General features: G+C 37.8%; 1 protein-coding gene and 1 long non-coding RNA gene across 2 annotated transcripts; one reads left to right on the forward strand and one right to left on the reverse strand.

Moving 5' to 3' along the window:
* Positions 1-3,779: 3,779 nt before the first annotated feature.
* On the reverse strand, positions 3,780-14,284 carry DTD2 (D-aminoacyl-tRNA deacylase 2). Its single transcript, XM_027720176.2, has 3 exons — positions 14,153-14,284; positions 8,413-8,482; positions 3,780-6,397 (listed from the first exon to the last, which is right to left on the reverse strand). Exons 1-3 carry the CDS (start codon positions 14,258-14,260, stop codon positions 6,072-6,074), a joined length of 504 nt encoding a protein of 167 aa, XP_027575977.1. The 5' UTR covers positions 14,261-14,284; the 3' UTR covers positions 3,780-6,071.
* A 125-nt stretch (positions 14,285-14,409) lies between these two features.
* LOC113987448 lies at positions 14,410-16,048 on the forward strand. The gene is made up of 2 exons (XR_003540543.2): positions 14,410-14,783; positions 14,892-16,048. It is a non-coding gene; the product is annotated as an uncharacterized LOC113987448 (long non-coding RNA).
* Positions 16,049-21,900: the final 5,852 nt, after the last annotated feature.

Below are 21,900 nucleotides of genomic sequence, written 5' to 3' on the forward strand. Positions count from 1 at the left end.
TAATTAAGAAGGAATGTCTTTAGATTAATTATAAGATTAACTATTTAGTTTTACTTTCTCTTTGCAATTTTGTTATACGGTCAACATACTGGGTTTTAAGTACAGAGTGAGACAATTAAGTTCTGAATGTGTGAACAGTTACACCATCAACTACAGGCAATTTACATTTGGTTTTAATTTAAGGTTATTAATCTGCCTATAAACATTATAACATGCTCAGTTCTAGAACTGCTGCAGCCCTTAGCATCCAAGTCTGTCCCACGCCTGCTCCCTCAGTTGAGACAGTAACTATGTGTTTCTAATCCCAAAAGTGAAACGTTCAGTTCCCTGCAGTAGCTCCCTTCTGGGGGCATGTAGAATCCAATACATTTTGGCCTGTCCTAGCTTTTGCAATGTCCTAAGTACAAATCTTTCTTTTTTTACACATTGAATATCAAAAGTAATATATAGTTTTATTTTATGCTACAATACCGCTATACTTCTTTTTATTCCCAACAGTTGCTTTTTGTACTATCACAAAATGCAAGGCCTGAATTCCTGCCAAGCAATTGCTGTTATTTTTAATCCTAAAATGTAAATAAAAGTATTATGCAGGCCTAGATAATATTAGATACAGCTACCAAAATGGCAGTGGGAAATAAGAAAGTTAGATCTTAGGGATGAATTGCCAGCTAAATACTAAAGCCTCCCAAAACCCTTTTGCTTTCACTGCTAATACAAAACCTTTATTGCCAATCTCTCCTAATGGAGCATATCTAAATAGCCTTAAGCTCCTTACTTGCACATTTTTAATACATACTGACGCAATAGGGCATCTATTGTGGCACTTACACTGGTAAATACAATTAAAGTGAATAGAAAGCAATCTTAAATTCAGAGCAATAAGATACACAAATACATATGAACAAGAACAGTACAACAGGAATGCCATTTATTTGCTTTTCCATGCTGTCTGGATCACCCCTGTTTTAGAAGTACTATGGGGTGTTATTTACACTGATACCACACCATTCATTGAGGCAGTCAAAGTGCTCTGTGGACATTAGCTCAAGTCACATTTGTGAGGCAGAGGCTTAAGCAGGAGGTAGTGAAAGGCAAATTCCTGTAGCTCCAACAAAGGTGAAGAGAGGTGAAAGCATACTGCCTTCTGACGAAAAAGGGGGATCAGAGGTGATTTTTGGCTTTTAGTGAAGAGAAAAAACCTAGTGGTTTTAAACCTCCTTTTCCCTTGTTTTCACTCTTTCTTTGTCTCACAGATGGAAAAAGTGGAGCAGAAAATTGCTTTACCCAAAGCCGCACACTGGCAGTAATTAAACTAGCAGCCAGCATTGGTTTAAATAGAAAATGTGCAATACATTCAAACTATTTGGGCTACTCTAACTGCTGTTTCTTTCTCTTGACCACATATACCATTTACTTTTCAACTGTATTTGCACGGCACTTCTGGTAAAAGAATCTTGTAGGGATTCCTAAATTTTGTGTTGCTTTCAAAGAGCTTCAAAAAAACAAGAAGGAATATATAGGAAATACTAAATTCACTAAATTCTTGAGGGAGAGTCTCAAATTTTAGATGCTGTTTTCCCAAGAAAAATATTAAAGAGGAAGCTCTACTTTCTGTTCTTGTCCAGCAATTGTCACCCTGAGTTCTAGTATAAAGCAACTGGTGGATCTTACAGACAGCCCAGTACTGTCCCACTGTGCTGTGAATACACTAAACTGAGTGATGGTCCTTGTTTTGCTCAATGTATAGTCTTAAGGATCAACACATTGAAAAAAAAATAAAATACCCATTTATTAGATGAGAATTGAGATGCTAAGAAATTAAGAAATGAGGCCAGTCACAACAGAGGAGACCACTCTAGTTCTCTATGGCATACTGCTACTCCAGCTTAAGAAGATAAACATTATGTGTTTGAAGGAGCCCATATAGCAGAGACTAATAGAAAATAAAAGCAAAAAATAATGGAGCTTAAAGGATTCATACCTCCTTCGCCAAAGAAGCTGTTTTTGTATCAGAGGTGAGATTGAGGTTCACCAGATCATACTTATAAATCCAAGGGGAACTGATTTTGTTCTCAAAGAGGGGCTAAAGAGCAGGGGTTGCATTGAGTCACAATGAAGAATGAAACTTTTGTGCAGCTTTTGTGGTAAATGAGATCAGACATCACAGCTGCATTAAAGGATCTGTTGAAAAGAACCACAAAGGCTGGCTAACATCCAGCAGACCATCAAGTAAGTGGCTGCCATTTCAACATGGGGAAGCAATTGTCTGCAGAAACTGTTATGTGCAAAATCTTGCTATGGGCAACAAGAAATCCACCCTATGTATAAAGTCACACCAAATGTATTATAATTGCAACCTTAGCAATTTAATCAAAGAATTATTTTCAGTCCAAATCTAATTATTGTAGAAAAAGAAAGGAAATAAAAATAAAAAAACTGTATAAAAAGTCTCAATAATGATACTACACTTAAAACCGTTATGCATGCACACCTAGTACCTATACCTACCCCTTTTCCTGGTGTCGTGCTTACCCTTTCGCCTCATGTGGCTTCCATCTGGTAGAGGCAGCACAGTGGATTATCAGCATCTGGAGTCCTATGCCTTCAGAAGTATGATGTTGGTGTTATGGTTTGTTCTTCTTCCTCTCCTTTTACTTCTTTTGGAAAAAAGAAGCTGGGGCTATTTTGCATGTTTTCTAATAAAGTTTTACACCTTGCTTTTTCTTTACTGGCCCACAACCGCGTATTTTGCTTTTTTTACATCTTAAATACCCATTCTTTCTTCTCTTTTTTACCCCTAAGACTAGTCTTGCCCAGCTCCAGGTTTGCATTTCTTTAACTGACCATTGGAAAGTTTATAGCCTGGGGGACTCCAGTGACAGTCTGTGCCCCATCTCTTACCATCCCCTGCCTCTACTTTACACTGCCGTCAGTGTCTTCACTTCTCAAGGCTGGTGCTGTTTTGTACACTGTAACATTATGTTAGAGTCATAAAAATATCATTCTACACAGAATAACTACTTAGTATTAATATCTATATAACAACTGCTGTTTCAGCATACAACGCAAAAGTAACACAAATCAGCCACAGTCCCCTGCCCTTAGAAAAATTGTTGTTACAGCTAAATCAAGTAAAAGCAAAGCTCTGAGAAGACTAAGGAAAGTTCAGATAAAGCATGTGTGATAAGACTCCATCCTGAGGTCTTGTAACACTTGTGATAAAGCCCACTGACTGTTACTAGCAATAGCAATACAGTTGCAGCAGTGTTATTAGTATTACTGGTCTACACACTGTTTATTAACTTCCAATTCTGGATTAATATTTGTATGCTGTAAATTCGTATGTTGCATGCTGTATGTAATAGCAAAGGTAAAAATTTCCAGAAAGGGCATGGGAAGGAAGCAGGAATACTGCTGACTAAAAAACAAGCTATTGCACCTGAAAGCATTAGTAAATTTTTATGAGCCCAGTTCATAGTCCACACACATTCAGTTTAGACACACTGGGTGTGTACGCTGCAAACGAGGTCGCAAAAACTTGATACTGGAATTACCGTACGACAGTTGAATTGAAGGCATAATAGCATAAGGATGACTCCTGACTTTATAGGTTATTTCAAGGAAGTGGGGAATATTAAGCATCTTCCAATAGATGGTCTATAAGTATAGAACAGGATAATTATTTGAGGTTTTGTCTAGTCACAGAATAGAAACTATTTAAAGCAGTGTCAGATCATCTGTTTAAAGTATATATTCACGGCAGAAAGAAATGAACATTTGGCTTTGAAAAAGTGATTTTAATTGATTTTTTCATCAGTACAGTCCAGTATGTTATTCAGAAATGGCTTCTTTCAGTAAACGGATTGTGAATCAATAGTAGATATAAATAAAGCAGTACAAAGGGCACAATATTCAACGAGCTGCCAATCACTGGAGTAGAAGACAGTAGAAATCAGTATTCCAAGATGGTTACAAAAATAAATCAGAAGTGGGCAGATAATACAAAAATATCCACCTTGTAACAGAAATTATAGAGTTCTGTCTGGTCCTAAGAACAACCAAAATATATATTTGATTTTATGTGCTTTATATGAGAGATCGTATGAGATGGAGTTTTGTTTTAAGTCTGTTTTTCACTAAACATTTTCAAGCCTATCCCTCTTAGAACTCACAGAGTTCTTGAAATATAGAGAATGAATTGCCAGGCTGCCAAAGACCTTTCTGGAGACAGGAAAAAATTTAAAACTGCAGACTTCGTATTATACCTCAAAGGATCAATTCTTGAGATATATTAAATACCCACAATTCCTGTAAAGTCTGTGAAAGTCCTGTAAAGTCAGCACTTTTTAGGATTTGACCTCCAAAAGAAAGAGGAATAAAAATGTTTTACCACACACACAGATTAAAATGAATTTCTATTAGTTATTCATATCAAGACAATCTTAGTTAAATGTTGCTAGTAGGAACTGAGAACATAACTCATATTGTGTCTATCACAACTGTTAATTATTAATGAATAAACATATCATTTGGGACCTAATAGCTAATATTTCCAGGCCATTTGTGTAAATGGTTGCTTTCAACTCTGAGAGTGTCAGTTGCCAGGAATTCAACATCCTTATCTATTTTGTAATTATTAATCATATATTATGTAATCTGAAAAAATCTCATTACTCTCTTATCAAAACTACAAGCTTTGTATGTGTTAAAAAAAAAATGTAATTCTCATGACATAGTTTGAGTCTGCAGATTACACATTCAGTAATGTTTTTCTACAAAAATAAAGATAAGGACAGAATTTTGTAACTACTGACCTACAAGTTAGGATTGTACAAGCTGGTAACCTCATCATCCATGAGGTTTTAGGTCTTTTCCAGAATAATTTGTTAATTAAATGGCAATTTTGGATAATTACTGCAAACCATATAAATGTCTAATTTCACTTTGAATCCTTCTAAGCCATAATGCTGCAGTAAAAGAGAAACTTGACTCACAGGATAAGCATATTTGAATCAGTTTTGAATTTGCCACATTTTAATACAGCTGTTCTGTTCTCACTGCCTTACAAGAGAGAATTTCCCATTATAGCTTCTTAACCCCATCTGTTAATAATGTTTATAACAGTACTGCATAGGGAGTCATCTGGGAATGTGGCCCCAAATGTACCAACACTGTCTATAAAATGAAAACTAGTCTCTGCCTGGCAGATTCAATAGACAAAAAGCCTGAAGGAAGCAATAGGGGCAGTGGGAACAATGAGATGGTTGCATACAATGTACCATCTTTACTTTTGTTTTCATTTGAATGTTTCTGTTCTTTTCCTGAGGCTCTCTTATGAAAGACTTGAGTAGACAGCAAGACCGCAGTAACAAGGACACAGACCAAGCTATAGCAAGCAGCCTATCAAAACACATCAGAGATTTCAGAACGCAAACTTCAAGAAAGCAATTCAGTGGTACTGCTAGTTTCTTGATGGGCCTCACTTATTCTTCCCTACATAGCCCATGATCAGCCCAGTACTACCTTAAGTCTTCCACCCCTACACACTCTCGATGAGGAGGATGGACTTTCTTATTCAGTACCTACTCTCTAAAAGGCTAAAAATTCAGTGATTTTGTGTTTTCTATGTATTGGTTAGTTAGAAAGCATTGCCATTTTATAGTTAGAAAACAGAAAGGCAAAAACTGACTCAGGAAATCTGGAAACATAAGTACATTTACAGTATTCTTTTTTCTAATCTATAAACCACTTACTCAAGCTATACATGAAATACTTCATTATTTTTTAGTAAGAAACAAACGCATTAACCCATCCTTGTTAATAAACCTTTCAAATTATTGGATCAATATTAACAATTATTTTGAGCACACTTCAGATGCATATGAGTATAAAATGCATACTCATTATAGCAAAGCAGTCTCAGGCATCCTTGTATTCAATGCCATTGGCAACACCAGTACAGATGAATTTTTACACTGTATCTATCTCCCAAAGCATTCAAGCACATTAATGCTTAGGAAGGGAGAAAAAAAGACACCAGTACTGTATCTGAGATACAATTTATTTTTTCAAAATTCAATCAGATGAGTGTAAGGTCCATTTGTATCCAGTTTTAACACCTGCCTGTTTCCGTATGTGCCATGCTTGACATGAACACCTGCTTCCATGCATTTGGAATTGGCAGCCAGTTCTTTCTCACACAAAGTCACGAACTGAGAATAAAGTTCCAACCCTTTTTCTTTTTCAATGTTTGCATGGTACTGCATCTTTCTTCCCTTTGGTTTACCGCCTAGGGTAGCCTGAGGTATGATAAGTACATCGCCTGGTAAATCAAGAACAGAAACGAACTCGCCGTTTTCATTTTCACTTAATTTAACATTCAACAGCATATTGACTGCAAATAAAAATAAAATAAGAGTTAGTATAACTGAAGTAAATTAAACAGGACATCATAAACAAGATTCAAAAAGTATTTTGATGTGTGACAAACTACTCAAGTAAAAGAAACTGTTTATTAATTAAATGAAACATGGACAGTCAATAAATACTATTAACCAACTAATATGTCCGAGTATTGTGAGGAATGTTAAGGATATGTATATTAACATCAGATGTCTAAAGTTTTATTTTTGGGGGAAGTGATTTGCTATCTAAAATCCTCAAGTAGATTCTAGTTTGATACCCCCAAAAGAACCCAGAGAAGGGTGCACATAATGGCCCTTACTAAATTTTCTGATACTCAAATAGGCAGCATGTGCACAACACTACACATCGTAGGAGACACCACCATCCTCAGTGCACTTTGGAGAGCTTTGTGCCCTGACTGTCTTTTCACACTGGTTGGAGTAGTTTGCAGCAGGACCCAGCAATGATCTGTGCTGAAGGCACAGCTCCACAGTTCGGTCTCAAATGGAGTGAGAGTCCTTCAGCATTCCACTTGGAGATGTGCAGGGGCCAGTTTGTCTTTTGAGAAAGGAAGTGGGCAGGAAGGTCAGATGCAATTTGCCTTATAAACCAGAATATATAAACTTGCAAATAAAATCAATACATTTACTAACATTAGATTTTCCATGTTTATATAACAAATCAAATCATTACCCCAAAACTTCCTCAAACTCTGTAAAAGCTGTGAGGATACTAGTTATGCCTCCATGTTTAATGTTGTTCAAAGCAAAAAGAGCTGAGTTGTGATTCAGGAACCAAAACCACGCATTTAAACAGATTCAAAATATATTTAGGAACAATATGCTGTAAACCAGGCACTCGAGGAGGATGGTCATACATGAATCTCCTCATAAGAAACAGAACTTTCTTTTTCTGGCCTGTTTCAGCTGCCCCACAGCTGGAAGTGTAATTATTCTCAAGTAACATTCTCATGAAACTCTCACAAGCACAAAATAAATTTTCACATAGATTTAAATATACCCAAATATTTCAACTTTATTTAGCATCTCAGAAAGACTGTGCCCTCCAAGACGAAGGAGAACCCCACAGCAGTTCCTCTCAGCATTTTCAATAGCACCTGTACTTGTGCACTGCTGGGCCCGGCCATTAGCCTGGAATAGACTATCATTACACAGTCTTTTGCCAAATCACTAATATCAGCCAGCCACAGAAAAGAAAAGGGGTATTTTTATCTGGAATACATGGCATCACATATTTTTCCAGGTGATCCAGTGCTACTGATGGAGGAAAGGAGGGAGAAGAAATGACATAAAAGTGGGAAAAAAACCCAACAACAAACCAAAAACAAACAAAAAATTCAAGCCAAAACAGCAGTGGGTGAAGACAGAAATCACTACCATTTGACCTGATCCACAGCATCTTCTCTGCTTTTATGTAAATGTTAAGGTGCATGTGGAAAAGAGGGCAAGAACTGCAGATATTGCTGTTATCATTTTTGAACCAGAAAACTGCACTAAAAATACTCATAGTGTATATAGTACTACTGAAATGAGATGGGAAGGACACTGTCGAGTCATCCGCTCAGCTCCCTCTACTGGCTGTAATCTTAAATATCCTGCACATACAGTGTGATCAGTGTCAAAATACTTAGCAAATCAAGCCATGAACTATTTGAAATTCAGTTCTGTCCTGGACTGAACCTGTTGCCTGATACATGTAATATGTCAAATAGCAGGTGCAGCATTTTCTCTGTTTCCTAGAAGGTTATCATCGTGGGAATTGATTTTCTAAGTTAGTCCTGAGCAGATGGACAGAGTGAGAGGCATGGACAACTGTCAAAAGAAACAAGACAGACCAAACTGTTCTTTTAGGCAGGTGACTGATTTAGAATGATGCCATCTCATGGTTTCTTGACTTCTACTTGTCCAAACAGTTGCTGCCTTCTCTGCCTCTACTGCTATTCTTCTTTTTCAAATACAAGAATTTAGAAGGGTTATATCATACCGATTTTTGGAACGAGATCCTCATCAGCATCTTTGAAGAAGCATATGTAGATAACAAGCCCTCTTTGGATCTATAAAAGATTACAGAAACCTATGTCAATATTTCTCATTGTCCACAATGCATACTTACAAAAACTGGTATCAAAAATCAAAAAACAACACAACAAAAAAAGGTTACGAGAATAATTTTAGTTATTTTGTATAGCTTCAGACATTAAGTTTACATGCTCTGGAAGCTTATAAGGTATATGCTGATTATCTGCACAATGCTTCTACATACAAGTAAGCCAATTTATTAGGTCCATGTGAAGCCGAATTTAGTTGAAATGTACAATGTAAAGTATTAACACAGACAAGGTGACAAGATGAATTAATGTACTTAAATCCAGCATAGGAAATATTTTTGGCTTTTTTTTTGCTATCAAACATAGGGCTAAAGTAATTTTCAAGTTTATTTCCAATTATTAAGCATAACAAACACCACAGGACTTGTCAGTGAACTAAATTTTATTCTGGTGTTAAAAGTAATCTAGCACAACATAATTCTGAAAAAAAACACACAGTCTGATAATTAAAGATTTAAATACGATGACCAACATCTGTGAAGTTGTTCAGAATATTATTAAGTTGTCCAAAATATTATTTATCAGCTTGTGTAATATCTTACTGGTGAAAGAGAACCCTTCCCCTGATTGATAAATCCAGAGTAAAGGATATGCCACTTCCTTAGCATTCAGGGAGACTACTTGTAAGAACTATGTAGGTGAGGGAAGAATTAGGTCTGTACTGAATAGAAAGCACAGGAAAATTCTTGTGTGGGTTTTCTGTTCTCTTGGTGAGTTCTCAAGGTATGCATGTGCAATAACCCGTGCTCTATTAAGACAAACTGATAGGCTCTGCAGTCAACGCAGAAGTACACCTGAATGGTTTAACTTCTTCAGGAAAAAAACCCCGAAAGGCATACAATATCCACAGACATACAGTATATAAAAAACCCTCCCCACTGCTTTGTCAAGAATAAGCATCTTAATATTTTTGTTAGAAGAAATATAGATGTCAGTTTACCAAATACCACTGAAGAGATGTTAAATAGATTGGGACAGGAAGGAGTCACTAATCAACATTATCAAAGCAAAAAGATAGGAAATGTGAAGAGTTTCTAAAAAATACGGTTATTTAATTTTTCCTCTCTTTTATTTGTTTTTCTTTCCCCTTTTCTCTAAAAGATAAAGGTTTTTGGTTAAGAAAACTTAGCTATACACATAAGATTTTATCCCTTTATTATTGCAGAGATTAAACAAAATGCTCACAGCAATGACTAAGAAAAGCTATGCTTTCTCAACTGTTTTTAGTGACTAACTTCTGAAAAAAGAGAATACTCTTTGTAGTCAAAATGGCACATGCTGAGAAACTTTCAAACGCTTTAAATGGCTCCTTTCAAAACTCATTTTGACCACTAGAGAATATTATACATATTCCCAAATGACTGCCACATTTCATAAACACTGTAACAAATTTGATGGCCTGAACCTCAAATGACGTTTCAAACCATCTGCTCAAAGAGAGAAATGCAGGCTGCCAAACATTACACATCCTTACATGTTTAGCTAAATATTAACTCCAGAAACAGACCAGGGTGAGGATATTAATAGATAATAACAATGCACACATACCTACTAATAAATATGTTTGTGATAAAATAGGCCAACTGCATTTACATTGTACACTTCTGACCACGGCATTAGAAATAAGTGATGCCATGATATAGCATGCATCCCAGAAAATAATTTTATTTCTGGAACTTGTGACAGTCTTTTTTTTGCACAGTCTCACTTGCAGAAGTAACAATATTCTGCAAACATCTCATTTAAAGAGACAAAAGAGAAAATAAAGTGACGCCTTGAAGTCCTATGGCCTGACAGCTAAAGATTAAGTAACAACATTCATCATTTTTCCAGCTTCTATCATCATTTGATGCCTGGTTTTGAATATCCAATTTATCACAAGATGAAACATGCATATTGAGGAAAATTAGAGATACAGGAGGTTAAACGAAAAGACAATTAATTCAGAGACAATAAAGGTTCCAGAAGATGTTTCTATTTGTATTGCATGTTTATGGTCTTCTAGACCGTTTCTCAATCATGATATAGTTAAAACCCATTCAAGTATTTGTAAGTTGAAACTTACGGTTTCAACTATGACTGAAAACTGTGGTTGAACACTATTTTCAACACATATGCAGCCATGTTTTAACCTCTTGTTAGGTCTTACTTTGTTCTTACTCCATTTCTTAATTCAATAGAAGATGTAAAATTGAATGACATTACAAGAGCAAACCTAATAATAACGTATATCAGTGATCTTATATCAGTGTTTCAGGTGTCCTGAGACTTTTGCTCATCACCAGTGTAAGGAATGGTGTAGGGATTGGTGTAATTGTGCAAGAATTTTTAGCAGAAAGCCAGAACTTGTTTTGCTTAGGAAGACTGCAGAATGCCTTCTCAAACAGGTTAGATTTTTTTTTTCCTTCCTTCAGCATTTCAGAGAAAGTTGCAGGGAGAAGCTGTGAGCAAGCTCTCTCTCTCTCTCTGGTATGCAGAGAGATAACATGTTTGCACACATGTACAAGGCGTCCTAGGGCCAGAGGTAGGGTGGGGAGAGGAGAGAGAAGATAGAAAAAGCCTTGGAGAAGGTGGGGCATTGCCTTTTTTTACCCTGGGGCCCAGTGTGTGTGGCATCGTTAAGAAGTAGTCCTTGCATCTGAAATAAACCTTTTTTTTTTAATCCTTCCGCTGCCTTGGCATTCTTGGGAAGAATACCTGTGTACGTGTTACCTTACAAATGGGAACGTGTAAACCTTTTGAATCAAAGCAAAACCATTGCCACTGCTGAAGGTCCCCTGTAATCTATCTGCTCTCCATAGTACAAAAAACCAAGTAAAATAACACAAATAAGATGGTCATATAGTCAACACACTGATGTGCAAACAGCCACTGCAAGAACTTACACAGTGACACGTAGGCAGCTGGACAGGGAAGTTGTGCTCTATGTGGATTTACTGTTATCAGTAAAGTGCCTACATAAATAAACCAGCAAAGCAAGTCACTTTGCAACACTGGCATTTATTATACAACTGTCCTAAGTAATCATCAGATCAGGCAACCTGAATTATGAAGGGCTGAAGTACCCAGCCCTTAGGCCATACAGCCAGCCGTTGCAATGCTGCCTCCAAATGCTGCTTTTTAGCTCTTTTGCACGAAAAAACAAATAACTGACTCGTTCCTCATCCTCCTTACTAAATACATCCATCTGAATTTTTCAGGATATTATTAGGAAAACCAAAATATATTCTGTAAAATATTATCTCAACTCTACCTTTTTTTAATCTTTTTTTCCCCAGGAAATTGCACAGGATAATGAAAACAGAGATACTTTTCATCTTTAGAAAGCCAGTTTGTGAAACTTGCATTAATTATTCTTTGACATTTCCACTTCAAGTTTAGATTTGCTACCCTGTGGGAAGATTTCTTCATATTTCTTATATTCAGCTGCAGCAAAGAGAGATTACATCATCTGCCACAGGTCACAGAACAAGTCTGTGCCTGGTACTTTGCACCTCTTTTTGCTATATTAACCAGAAGACAAATCAAGGGAAAGACGATAAGGAAAAGGCAGTTTTCATTTTAGCTGAATATTCATCTTACATTTCTTTTCCCCCATAGTTGTGAAATACACCAAACTACACCTTATTTCCACTCTACCTTTAAAAGGAGAATTCCTTTTTTTCCTAAGTATTTTGCTGTACACATTAGCTTTTTATGGAGGTTATCTAACCAACATCTCTCCATAAACAAGACATCCAATTCCCAGTAATCCTCAACAGGACCAAAAAACTCAATCATGAAAACACAATGAAGGCAGTGATTCATGTGTAAGTATAGAGTACACTCCCAACCTTTTTGCAGATAAAGAACATCTGCTCTGAATCTCCTAAAGTACCTACAGGGGTCTCCTACAGCTCAGCAGCTATTCAAAGGCACCCACATAATATGATATTTATAGTATGCTAGAAATGTCTCAAGGTGAGGACCTACTTTTAAGTTGTTATAAAACATCAGGAACACATTGGTTCATGTAAATAGTAGTCGATGAGACCTATATTTTTTATTTTTGCATTGACATGCATATATAGGGAGTAACATTACCCTACCACAAAACATCAGCAGCAGTTTCCTTCTAATGACCTCTACAGTAGTCATACTAAAGAAAGTATCACTTCCCAGTCATTTTTCCTGCATAGTGACTTCTCTTAAAAAGCCTGAGGTAGCCAAGAAAGACTCCTAAGTACCCATAACAAATATGAGTAAGGTTCATGTCCAAAAAATAATCTGCTGCTGAAATCACCCCAATCTCTTGCAGATTCCTTTAGTGCTTTTCTATTACTTTCCCAGAGATTTTTGCTGAATCTGTTAAAAACTTCAAAAAGAGATGTAAACCGCAAACCCCCTTGTAACAGTTACTCATATCTCTCAACTATAACAACTTCAAACTCTTTTCAGACAGTTTAAAAGATAGCCAGCAAAATTACAGTTCTGCTGTTATTTACTAGATGTACAACTACTTCTGAGATTAGCAAGCTAGAAATAGCTTATTTTCCCTATAATAATTTATGCTGCAATAGACACAGATGCACTTCAGCCAAACATTCTGGTTTCCCAGACCATGCTGCAAAAACTAGGTCTTATGGATCCATCTGCCCCTTCTGAACAAGGAGAGAGAAGTTTTAAGGATAAGGTCAAAGACAAACAGTGAACTCTTTTCAGATTTGTTGAATGAACTCATTAACTCATAGTTGACCAACCCAAGGGCTAAATAGTTGACACCAGCGTAGATGAGTTATTCTACTGTAGGTAACCCATAAATAGTGACAACTACAGCAGGACAGTGCACCCCACAGGGCAGCCTTCATGCTTTGGTAAAGAGCCCCGGGCTGTATGCACAGCACTTAGCCCAAAGAGTCTGCAGAGCTACCTACCTCTCCCAGCAGGACCATGGGAGGAATATGAGGAAAATACATTTCCCTCAATCTGTGTAGTTGTCTACACCCTAAATTTCACTTTTAGTTAGTGGTCTGTTAAAAAAAACCCAACATCAGAACTACTGCTACCATAGCCCCATTGCCCTTTCCTCTCCAAGTGCACACTATCACACAATAAACAAAGCGGGCAGCTGAGCCCACCAGCCAAGGTTCTGGTGCCTCTGTGAAAGTGTATTCAAGAAAAGAAGGAACAACACGGCCAGAGGGGAAGGAGGTGTTGTGTGGTTGAGCAGCCATGCTCCCGAAGGGACTACAGCCTGCGGAAAACCTCTGCTGGAGCACAGGGAAAGGGAAGGAGCAGCAGGGACAAACCGCCGTGCACCGGACTCAGCCTGCTGCGCTGCTCAGTCCCTCCGCTGAAGGGACTGAGTGTAACCTTGGGTGATGACGAGAGCGTGAGGAAAGGGCTCGAGAGGGAAAACCAGGGACAAGGTAAGAAAGGTGTCTGAAAGGAAGCTGAGCCCAGAAAAGGAAGACGGGGGATTTCCCTCAAATCTCCGTAAACGCCCACCCTCGCTTCCCAGCGGCGCACGCGCACGCGCACCGAGCGTTCTCCCGGTGCCCGGCCCGGAGCGGCCCCGAGCCGAGCGGAGAAGGGGCGATGCCGAGGGGGCAGCCCACAGCCCACAGCCCACGTTACCTCCACCCACTGGGCCTCGGCGCCGCGCTCAGGCGGCCGCACCTGCAGCCGGGCGGACACGCTCTGCTGCAGCAGCGCCCGGGCCCGCGCCGGCCGCGCCGCCGCCATGGCGGGCCCGCAGCGCTGGGGGCGGGGGCGGCCCCGGGTCCCGCCCGCCCGGCACCGCGAGAGAGGCGCTCCCAGCGGTGCCGGCGGGGCTGGAGAGGGGGTGCGGCCATAGGAAAGGAGCGGGCGGCTTCTGCAGGGGGTAAAATGGGGGCTTCTGATCTGCCAGTGACGTCTGTGGAGAGGGCTGGCAGCGGGGATACAACCTTTGGAACAGAACGAATCAAAGTATTGCTACAGCTGAACTTACTATGACCGTCAGCTACCAGGAAGTGGTTTCTTGTTTTGATGAGAAATGACAGATCTGCTTGTCTTCTGGCGGGGAAATGTTACATGCTTGTGATAAGTGAAATACACTGTATAGTTTATGCATGAAAAAAAAGGTGAATACTGTTTGTTACTTCTTTAAAAACAATGTTTGTCTTTCAGGTGACTGAGAAGAATCTATCAAGTTGGATCCTTTATCATCAATGATACTGCATTGAGGCAGAGGGAACATAAATGCAGTTAAAAGGGATCTTGATAGGTAGTGATTAAAATCATCTGGAGAAAAAAGTGCATAGTTTTGAAATGAGATTCCACTGCTAGTGGGAAAAGTTAAAGTATTGTAACTGCTTCTTTTATTATCTTCCAGATCTTGGGCTACATAGCCTGATACTCCTTGAACAGCTCCAAAACTGGAAGAGTTGTGTCTTCCTCCCATCTGTGAATTTTGACAGAGACAAGTTTTGACTAATACTGGCTTCACTGAAATCAGGATAGAACGATGAAGAATTCAGCATCTCTCTTAATTTTAAGACAAGTTGTTATTGTTACAATTATGTTTAAAAAAAAAAGGAAGAAAAATATTTAATACGTAGCAGTGTGAGTAAGAAGCTGAATCTTACTACCTGGCCTCAATCATAGAGTAAGATTACCAAAGATTACTATTGCAGAGCAAGGGTCAATATGCACTTGTGAATAGTCAATATCACACATAGGGATATATTCGTCTTCTGTCTGTCATTTTAAAATAAGATTCTTTAATGAGTGTTCAGTGAGGTTGCTCTTCCCAAAGCAAACCTTCATGGAAGAGCAGGAAATTGCACTATGTGGTTAGTGTATAAAGTAGCTCATTTTTGCTAGCTGTAGGGTATTGTAAAATATAAGCTGTTTTTATTTAAACTAAACTAATTTTATTTAAAATACCTTCTGTTCGTTTACTTGAAAGCTGTATCCCCAGTCTCATTAAGAAGAGTTTAATGAGGTAAAAATCCATTTAAAATGAGAGGGGTTTTCCATATATATTTGCAATATAAATGGATTGTTAAGTAAAATGGATTTTACTACAGTCTGAGCAAATTATGTAATCAGATTATAAAGGAATATTAATATATAAGGATATTGATTGTTTTTTTGGTGCAGGGCCATTATTTACACCAGGACGTGATGGCGAACATTTATTCATGTGCAAGTTTCAACACAAATGCCTGTGAAACAGTACATAGAAAAAATTGTTTGACATCATCATTTATTCATGGATTCTTGGTGGAATTATGTAATATTTTCATTGGGAAGCCAAATTAATTCGCCACATCTTGAATTTTTTTAATCTTAAGGGTCGATCATTAGATTAAGGGCCTCTCTTTGTACGCCCAAGAATGACAGTAAATTTGTTGGTTAAATTTTAGGTGTGAATTTGATTGTGGGTTTTGTATAGAAAAAAAACCTCTTGGCATCTAAAGAATATATCCATGCATAAAATATATTGATATTTTTATCAGTTACTATATAAAGACATTTTGCTACGTGTTTTGGATTTGACTTAGAATATTTCCTGTATCCTCTCTGCTTGTTGTGACTGGAGCAGAAAGTAGGTATTTTGGAAATGGTACCCAGAAGATATTTGTGGTTATTTTCACATCAGTTCTCTTTCAGAGGTGCAGACTGCAGTCTTGCAAATTTCAGTGGCCGTGTGTTTTTTCTTACCCTTTGTGTGAATGGTCATGTGTCTGAGTTCAAGAAGGGTTTAGACAACACTCTTAGGCACATGGTGTGATTCTTGGGGTGTCCTGCACAGGGCCAGGTGTTGGACTCGATGATCCTGATGGGTCCCTTCCAACTCAGCATATTCTATGATTCTATGCGTATTTGGAATGAATACTTTTGTCAAGAGTTGGTTGGATGCTGGGAGCTCTACCTATGCAGGGACTTGGCTTTCTCCTGTTTTATAAGAGGATGAAATGCTAGAGGTCTTTAAGTACCAAAACGATCACAAGTGATTGAATTTTTCCCTAGTGATGTTTTTTTGTTGTTGTTAGGATTAAGTTTGGGGTTGCATACCATTTGGCAGGGGCAGTAGTTGACTGGACCTTTGAAGGAACAAGATGTATCAGGGATGTTATTCCTTTGTCTATGGTGTCTGAAACACCAATACTGAAACAACAGGTCAATCCCTCAAAGAAATAAAAAAAAAAAATGCTTATCTTTAGTCCAAGATGTTTAAGCTACCACAAGACAGCTCAGAATGTTAGTGTGATTTGTTTTTGAAGTGATGTTTATGATCTTACATCTTGAACTGAGGCGAGTCCTTCACTTTCATTTGAATGATGATCCATATTTCTTCTCTTTTTCTCCCAGTTAAGTTATTTTGCTTCTCTTTTTGAGCTACTTGCCTCATCACAGATAGCACGAATGGCTCTTATATTTGGTGATTATTTTTTTGTAGCATGTTTCTCAGTCTAGTTCAAGACACAATTAAGTTTTCTAAATCCTCAGAATTGTTAGCTGAAATGCCAATTAGCTGAAGGAGACAAGATATTGCTCAACAGTGATGTAGCTGCAGAGAGGATTAGCTGGTGATGTTAGAATCATTTTACAGTCTAAGACACATGATGACTGTTTAGTACTGAATTCTTCTATTCAAAGCACTGTCCAGACATTAAGGTCAGAAAAACGTCTGCCTCCCAACCACCATCCTCCTTCCTAGTAGGTATTTAAATAAGGAAAGCAAAGAGGGCATAAAGAGTTTCCCTAGTACAAGTTAGGCAGCAGAAATAAGATGGAATAGCAGTCCTGTCACTCAGAGACCACAAGTATTGCACAATGCCTGTATACAGCTACCAGAAACGGCTCTTCCAGAGAAGACATAGAGTGAAGACTGTCCCTCACTTTGCCTTCCAAAATGACCTCCAGATCTGTTTAGCATTCAAAATAACCATTGCAGACTTCTGGGGTAAGATGATTGAGAGGAAGAGATGATAATGTGATTTTTATTTTTCTGGTTTGCAACATAAATTCTGAGGAAGCTTCTTCAGCCCCAGTTCTGTGGCATCAGAGTTGGTACACCTCTTTAGCTCTCCCAGCCGAGCTAACCTAATGTTCCCACAGAGGTCAGAATTGTTTCCAGGGAAATCTGGTATTCCTGTTGTGGAAGTGAAATTCTGTGATGTGAGCAGTTGATTTTATCTGTGTTTAAAGAATGCAGCAAAAATCGAATGCACTATTAAAAATAGATTAGTGTTTTGTTTAGTCCTGCATACAATTACTAAACAGATATTGAAATGTGTTAGAGTAATCAAAAGTTAATTAAATTTATGAACTAAAATAACTGATTTGGCGTGAATGCTGTCAGGTACAATTTCTGTTTTTCTATATGAGAAGCAGAATTTGGATCTATTAAGGGGAAAAAAAGTATCCAAATAAGACACACAGTGTACTTGCTTACTTCAGGCCAGCTTTGATCAAAGTCAGCTTCAGCTTCTTGTGCACTGTGTGGAGCTGCTGACCATACATCAGTGCAGAGCCTGGCACTGCTCTGGCAGCACAACAGGCAGTGGTTCTGCTTTGCTTCAAGCCACTGAGCTAACCCGTGCCTGACTAAACTAGAGGGGTGTTGCAAACTGGGTTCCTTCTGATGGAGCAGGTATTTAGATTAGGCACAGTGGAGCACAGGTCGTACTTTCTTTATTGTCCTATTCAGGGTTGGTCTGGTGCAGACTGACTCCCCACCAAGTGTTTGTGCTGTGTTCCACAGCTCATGTATTATTGGCCTCTGTTATGCATGGCCCCTGCCACATAAAGGAAATAAAATCTGTTCTCTTCCCTGGACACTGCTGCATCTCTGCTCTCTTCTTGTTAGTTAATCCCTTTATTTTTCATCTTCAGTGAGAAATTTTGATGATAACGTTAGGATGTTGCTGTAGACAGAAATGTGTCAATATCTTCTAGGAGCTGAAACTTGAGCTTCCATGTTTTCAATAGATGACATATGTAACGTTATCAGTGTTGGCAAAAAGCCTCATGTTATTAAAAATGTACATGGAATGAGATGTGGCTTTTTCTGCTCCTTTCACAAACAGTATGAGAGATCATTTATTATTCTCTCTGTACCTGGAGGACTGCTCCCCTCCAGTTACTGTTGTGTATGAGGCATAATAAGGCTGCATGTCATTTTTTTTTTTTTTATTTATATGGATGACTTTCAAGGTAAAACTTACCACAGCTTCAGGCCAAAAGCTTCCTCCTTGAGTCATAGCTCCTAATCATTTTTTTCCCTCAGGCATATTGATCCTTAGTTAGTCAGGAGAGCATGCACACAAATGATAGTCATTAGGAAATTCTCTGAATGGCAAACCTCCGAAGTCATCCCAAGTGCTATTTTGCCATGCGTCATGATAAAACTCAGTGAGTTTGAGGACATGCTAATTATATGCTTGGTCTGACATTTATCAGTTGTTGGAGCTATTGTTCCCAGAACACAGCAACCTCTTTTGCAGCATAGTTCAACAAGATTGCCAGAGCTCAGTGAGCTAAGCAGGGTTGACAGATTTTGGCATTTTATTCCCTTCAGTGTGAGAACATTGCAATGCAATGCTGTACCATAGCACACCATCATATACTGATACAGTGATGTTGATCTATGGGCTTTTCTTAAAATTATATTTTGGGAACTTACTCCCCTTAGAACAAATAGCAACTGTAGGACTTTCATTTACCATCAGCCTTTGGTTTTTGATTGTTTCAGCTAATACAATAGTTTTATTTTTATATATATATATATAATCTTTTTATTATTTTAACCAACTTACATAGAAGGTGATCTTGGGGGGAAAAAGCAGATGTTTAATGCAGTGAGCTAAATAATAAAAGACTGTAAATTCTAATGAATATTCGTGGAGTCAAATAAGATAATAGACCACATGGTAAGAAATAAGTGGATTCCTGACTTCCAATGTAGCTTAACATGTCAAAGAGCTTCTAGTGTCAAGAACTGTATTTTAATTTTTAACTTTCACACTTTCTCAAAGCACAGATTTTTTAATGCATGTTTCTGAGCTCATTTGGTGTGCTACTATTAGTTTATTATTAGATACCTCAGAAGCACCGCAATGATGAAAAGATTTTTTGCATAATCTTTGTTTTTTGCTTTTTTAAACTGTCAGGGAGTCACAGTTTCTTTCTTTTACAATAGCTGCTAAATAGCTGTCACAGAGTGGAAGTAAAAGACTTTATCTTCAATATTTGATGTTATAAAGGAATAGAAAAATGATATTTGGTATAGCTTTTTCTTAAAGAGCTTTTTATTTCACAGATAATTCTTAGAACTGCTGGAGGCATACATTTTTATGATTAACAGGATAAAACAATTACTCTGTAACTTCGGATATTTTAATATCACAGATATTTAAGCTTTCCTTGGATACTCTGTTGCCCATAGGACAAAAAATAATCGTCTTCATAATAACAGTCTGAATGAGGGACATATCAAAATCCTTCATTTTTGTGCCCACAAATAAATTCCTGCACAAATATGACATTTTAGCTCCTGTTAGAGAAAACACAAATCTAACTAATGCGCTCTGGAGTTTGGAGAATGACTGAGCTCAGTTTCAGGTAAACCTCTAGGCTATATCTGTACTAGAAAGAATCAATAGCAGGAAATATTCTTGGCCACTGCAACGGTTCCTGACATACTTTTGGCCAGGTCTCACTAAAAAAAATTTTGGTCCTGGTTCAGCAGTTAAGAACCAGTTAAGAACCTCTGGCTCAATGTAAAACCCTGAGGAAGAGTTACTTACCTTCACACTTGAGGATTAATCAGAGGATTGTGTTCCAAGAATTGGTGCTCTGGCTGCACAGTGGTGGAGTGCCTCACAGTTCTATGTGATAGTGCTTCAAACAGTTTGCACAGACACAATAAGTGTTCTTAGATCAGGTTTATTTTCAGCAGAGATTGATCCTTGCACACCAACCTCTGGAGCAAGTTGCTAGTGTAAGTGGTCCATATTGTGTAAGTGATCCATATGCACCCAAAGTGCATCAGTGCCCTTCTGAAATACCTTGCACTGCTAGTGCACTGGAATTTATGGGATAAGTATTGAATGGCCATGGAACAAAACCGAAGTGATTTAGATTAACCAGATTTTAAAAATAATAACACCGAAACAAGTAAAAATTGATGTAATGTTTCAATCAGCCTCACTGGTCAAATAAGATTAATTTGCTACACAGAACTCATTTAGGCTCAAGGTTCTGATGTTAACAAAAATGCTTCCTGTGGAACACAAGGTCATTACTGAGAAAAATGAATGAAAAGCAGAATTAAAATGATTTCAGAAACTGTGGCTGAATGTCACTGTGATGCAGATCAGTGGTGTCAAATGGTTTACTGAAGCCTTTAGGACAGGACAGACATTTTTATTCTGTATTTGTACAATGTCTAACACAACAGGACTCTTTCTGCCCCTGGGACTCTTATCATTGCAATTTATCTCCATCACTGGAAAAAAAATAGATAGGAAAAAAGAAAGAAAATGCCAGTTTTCCTTCAATGTTTGTGAAATATATGGCAAAGATTAAGAATACTTTCAAAACCTTTGATTTTGTGTTTTCTTCAAGTATGGAAACACTGTTAAATTTGAATTAATTCCATTCATGCAAGGAATATCTATCTATCAGGTACCTAAGAAAAATTATGTAGCTTTGTTACAGAAGAGCATATTCAACAAAATAAATCTCTTAATTTTATGCACCACTTCCTTAAGGCGGGAAAAATTGCTGTAATATCAGCCGCATCTTTGCTGTTACTGTAGTAAGCAATATTAGCCTGAAGAACTTGATGACTGACTTCAGAAGAGTCTAGTGCCAATTTAAATAAGGTTTTTATCTCTTCTTGACTGTGAAAGACTGCACTGACTAAAATGTCCACAGGAAAGCAATATACAAACGAAATTGGTCTCAATTCTGCCAGACCTTCTTCCTCATTTATCAAAACCAAACTAAAGTAGACAATTGCATTTTTTTCTCAGTTTAAGGTTTGGCAATGCAGTTGCATCTGTTGAAGTTACTTATGTGGTCTTATATTTATTTGAGATAGTAATACACGTGATAAAGAAAAATGAAGAAATTGTTATTGTTTCTTCTGTGTTTTCATTGTGCTTGTTAAGATCTTACAGTTTCAAGCACTGCAATATATATAACCAACGTTTTTCTTCTTAAACAAGGTAATATTTTTAAAGAAAGCACAGGTAAACCTCCCTTGTTTTGTGTGGATATTTGAAATCAGAATCTGTTTAAATCCCTTGGTACAAATTTACTTTGCAACAACTGCCTCTGTATCAGTGATGTTGACCTTGTTGCCTAAGCCTAGCAGAAAAAAGACA

This window comes from Pipra filicauda, unplaced genomic scaffold (genome assembly GCF_003945595.2).
Source record: "Pipra filicauda isolate LSUMZ 115617 unplaced genomic scaffold, ASM394559v2 scaffold11_size5308982_pilon, whole genome shotgun sequence".
NCBI classification, from domain to species: domain Eukaryota; kingdom Metazoa; phylum Chordata; class Aves; order Passeriformes; family Pipridae; genus Pipra; species Pipra filicauda.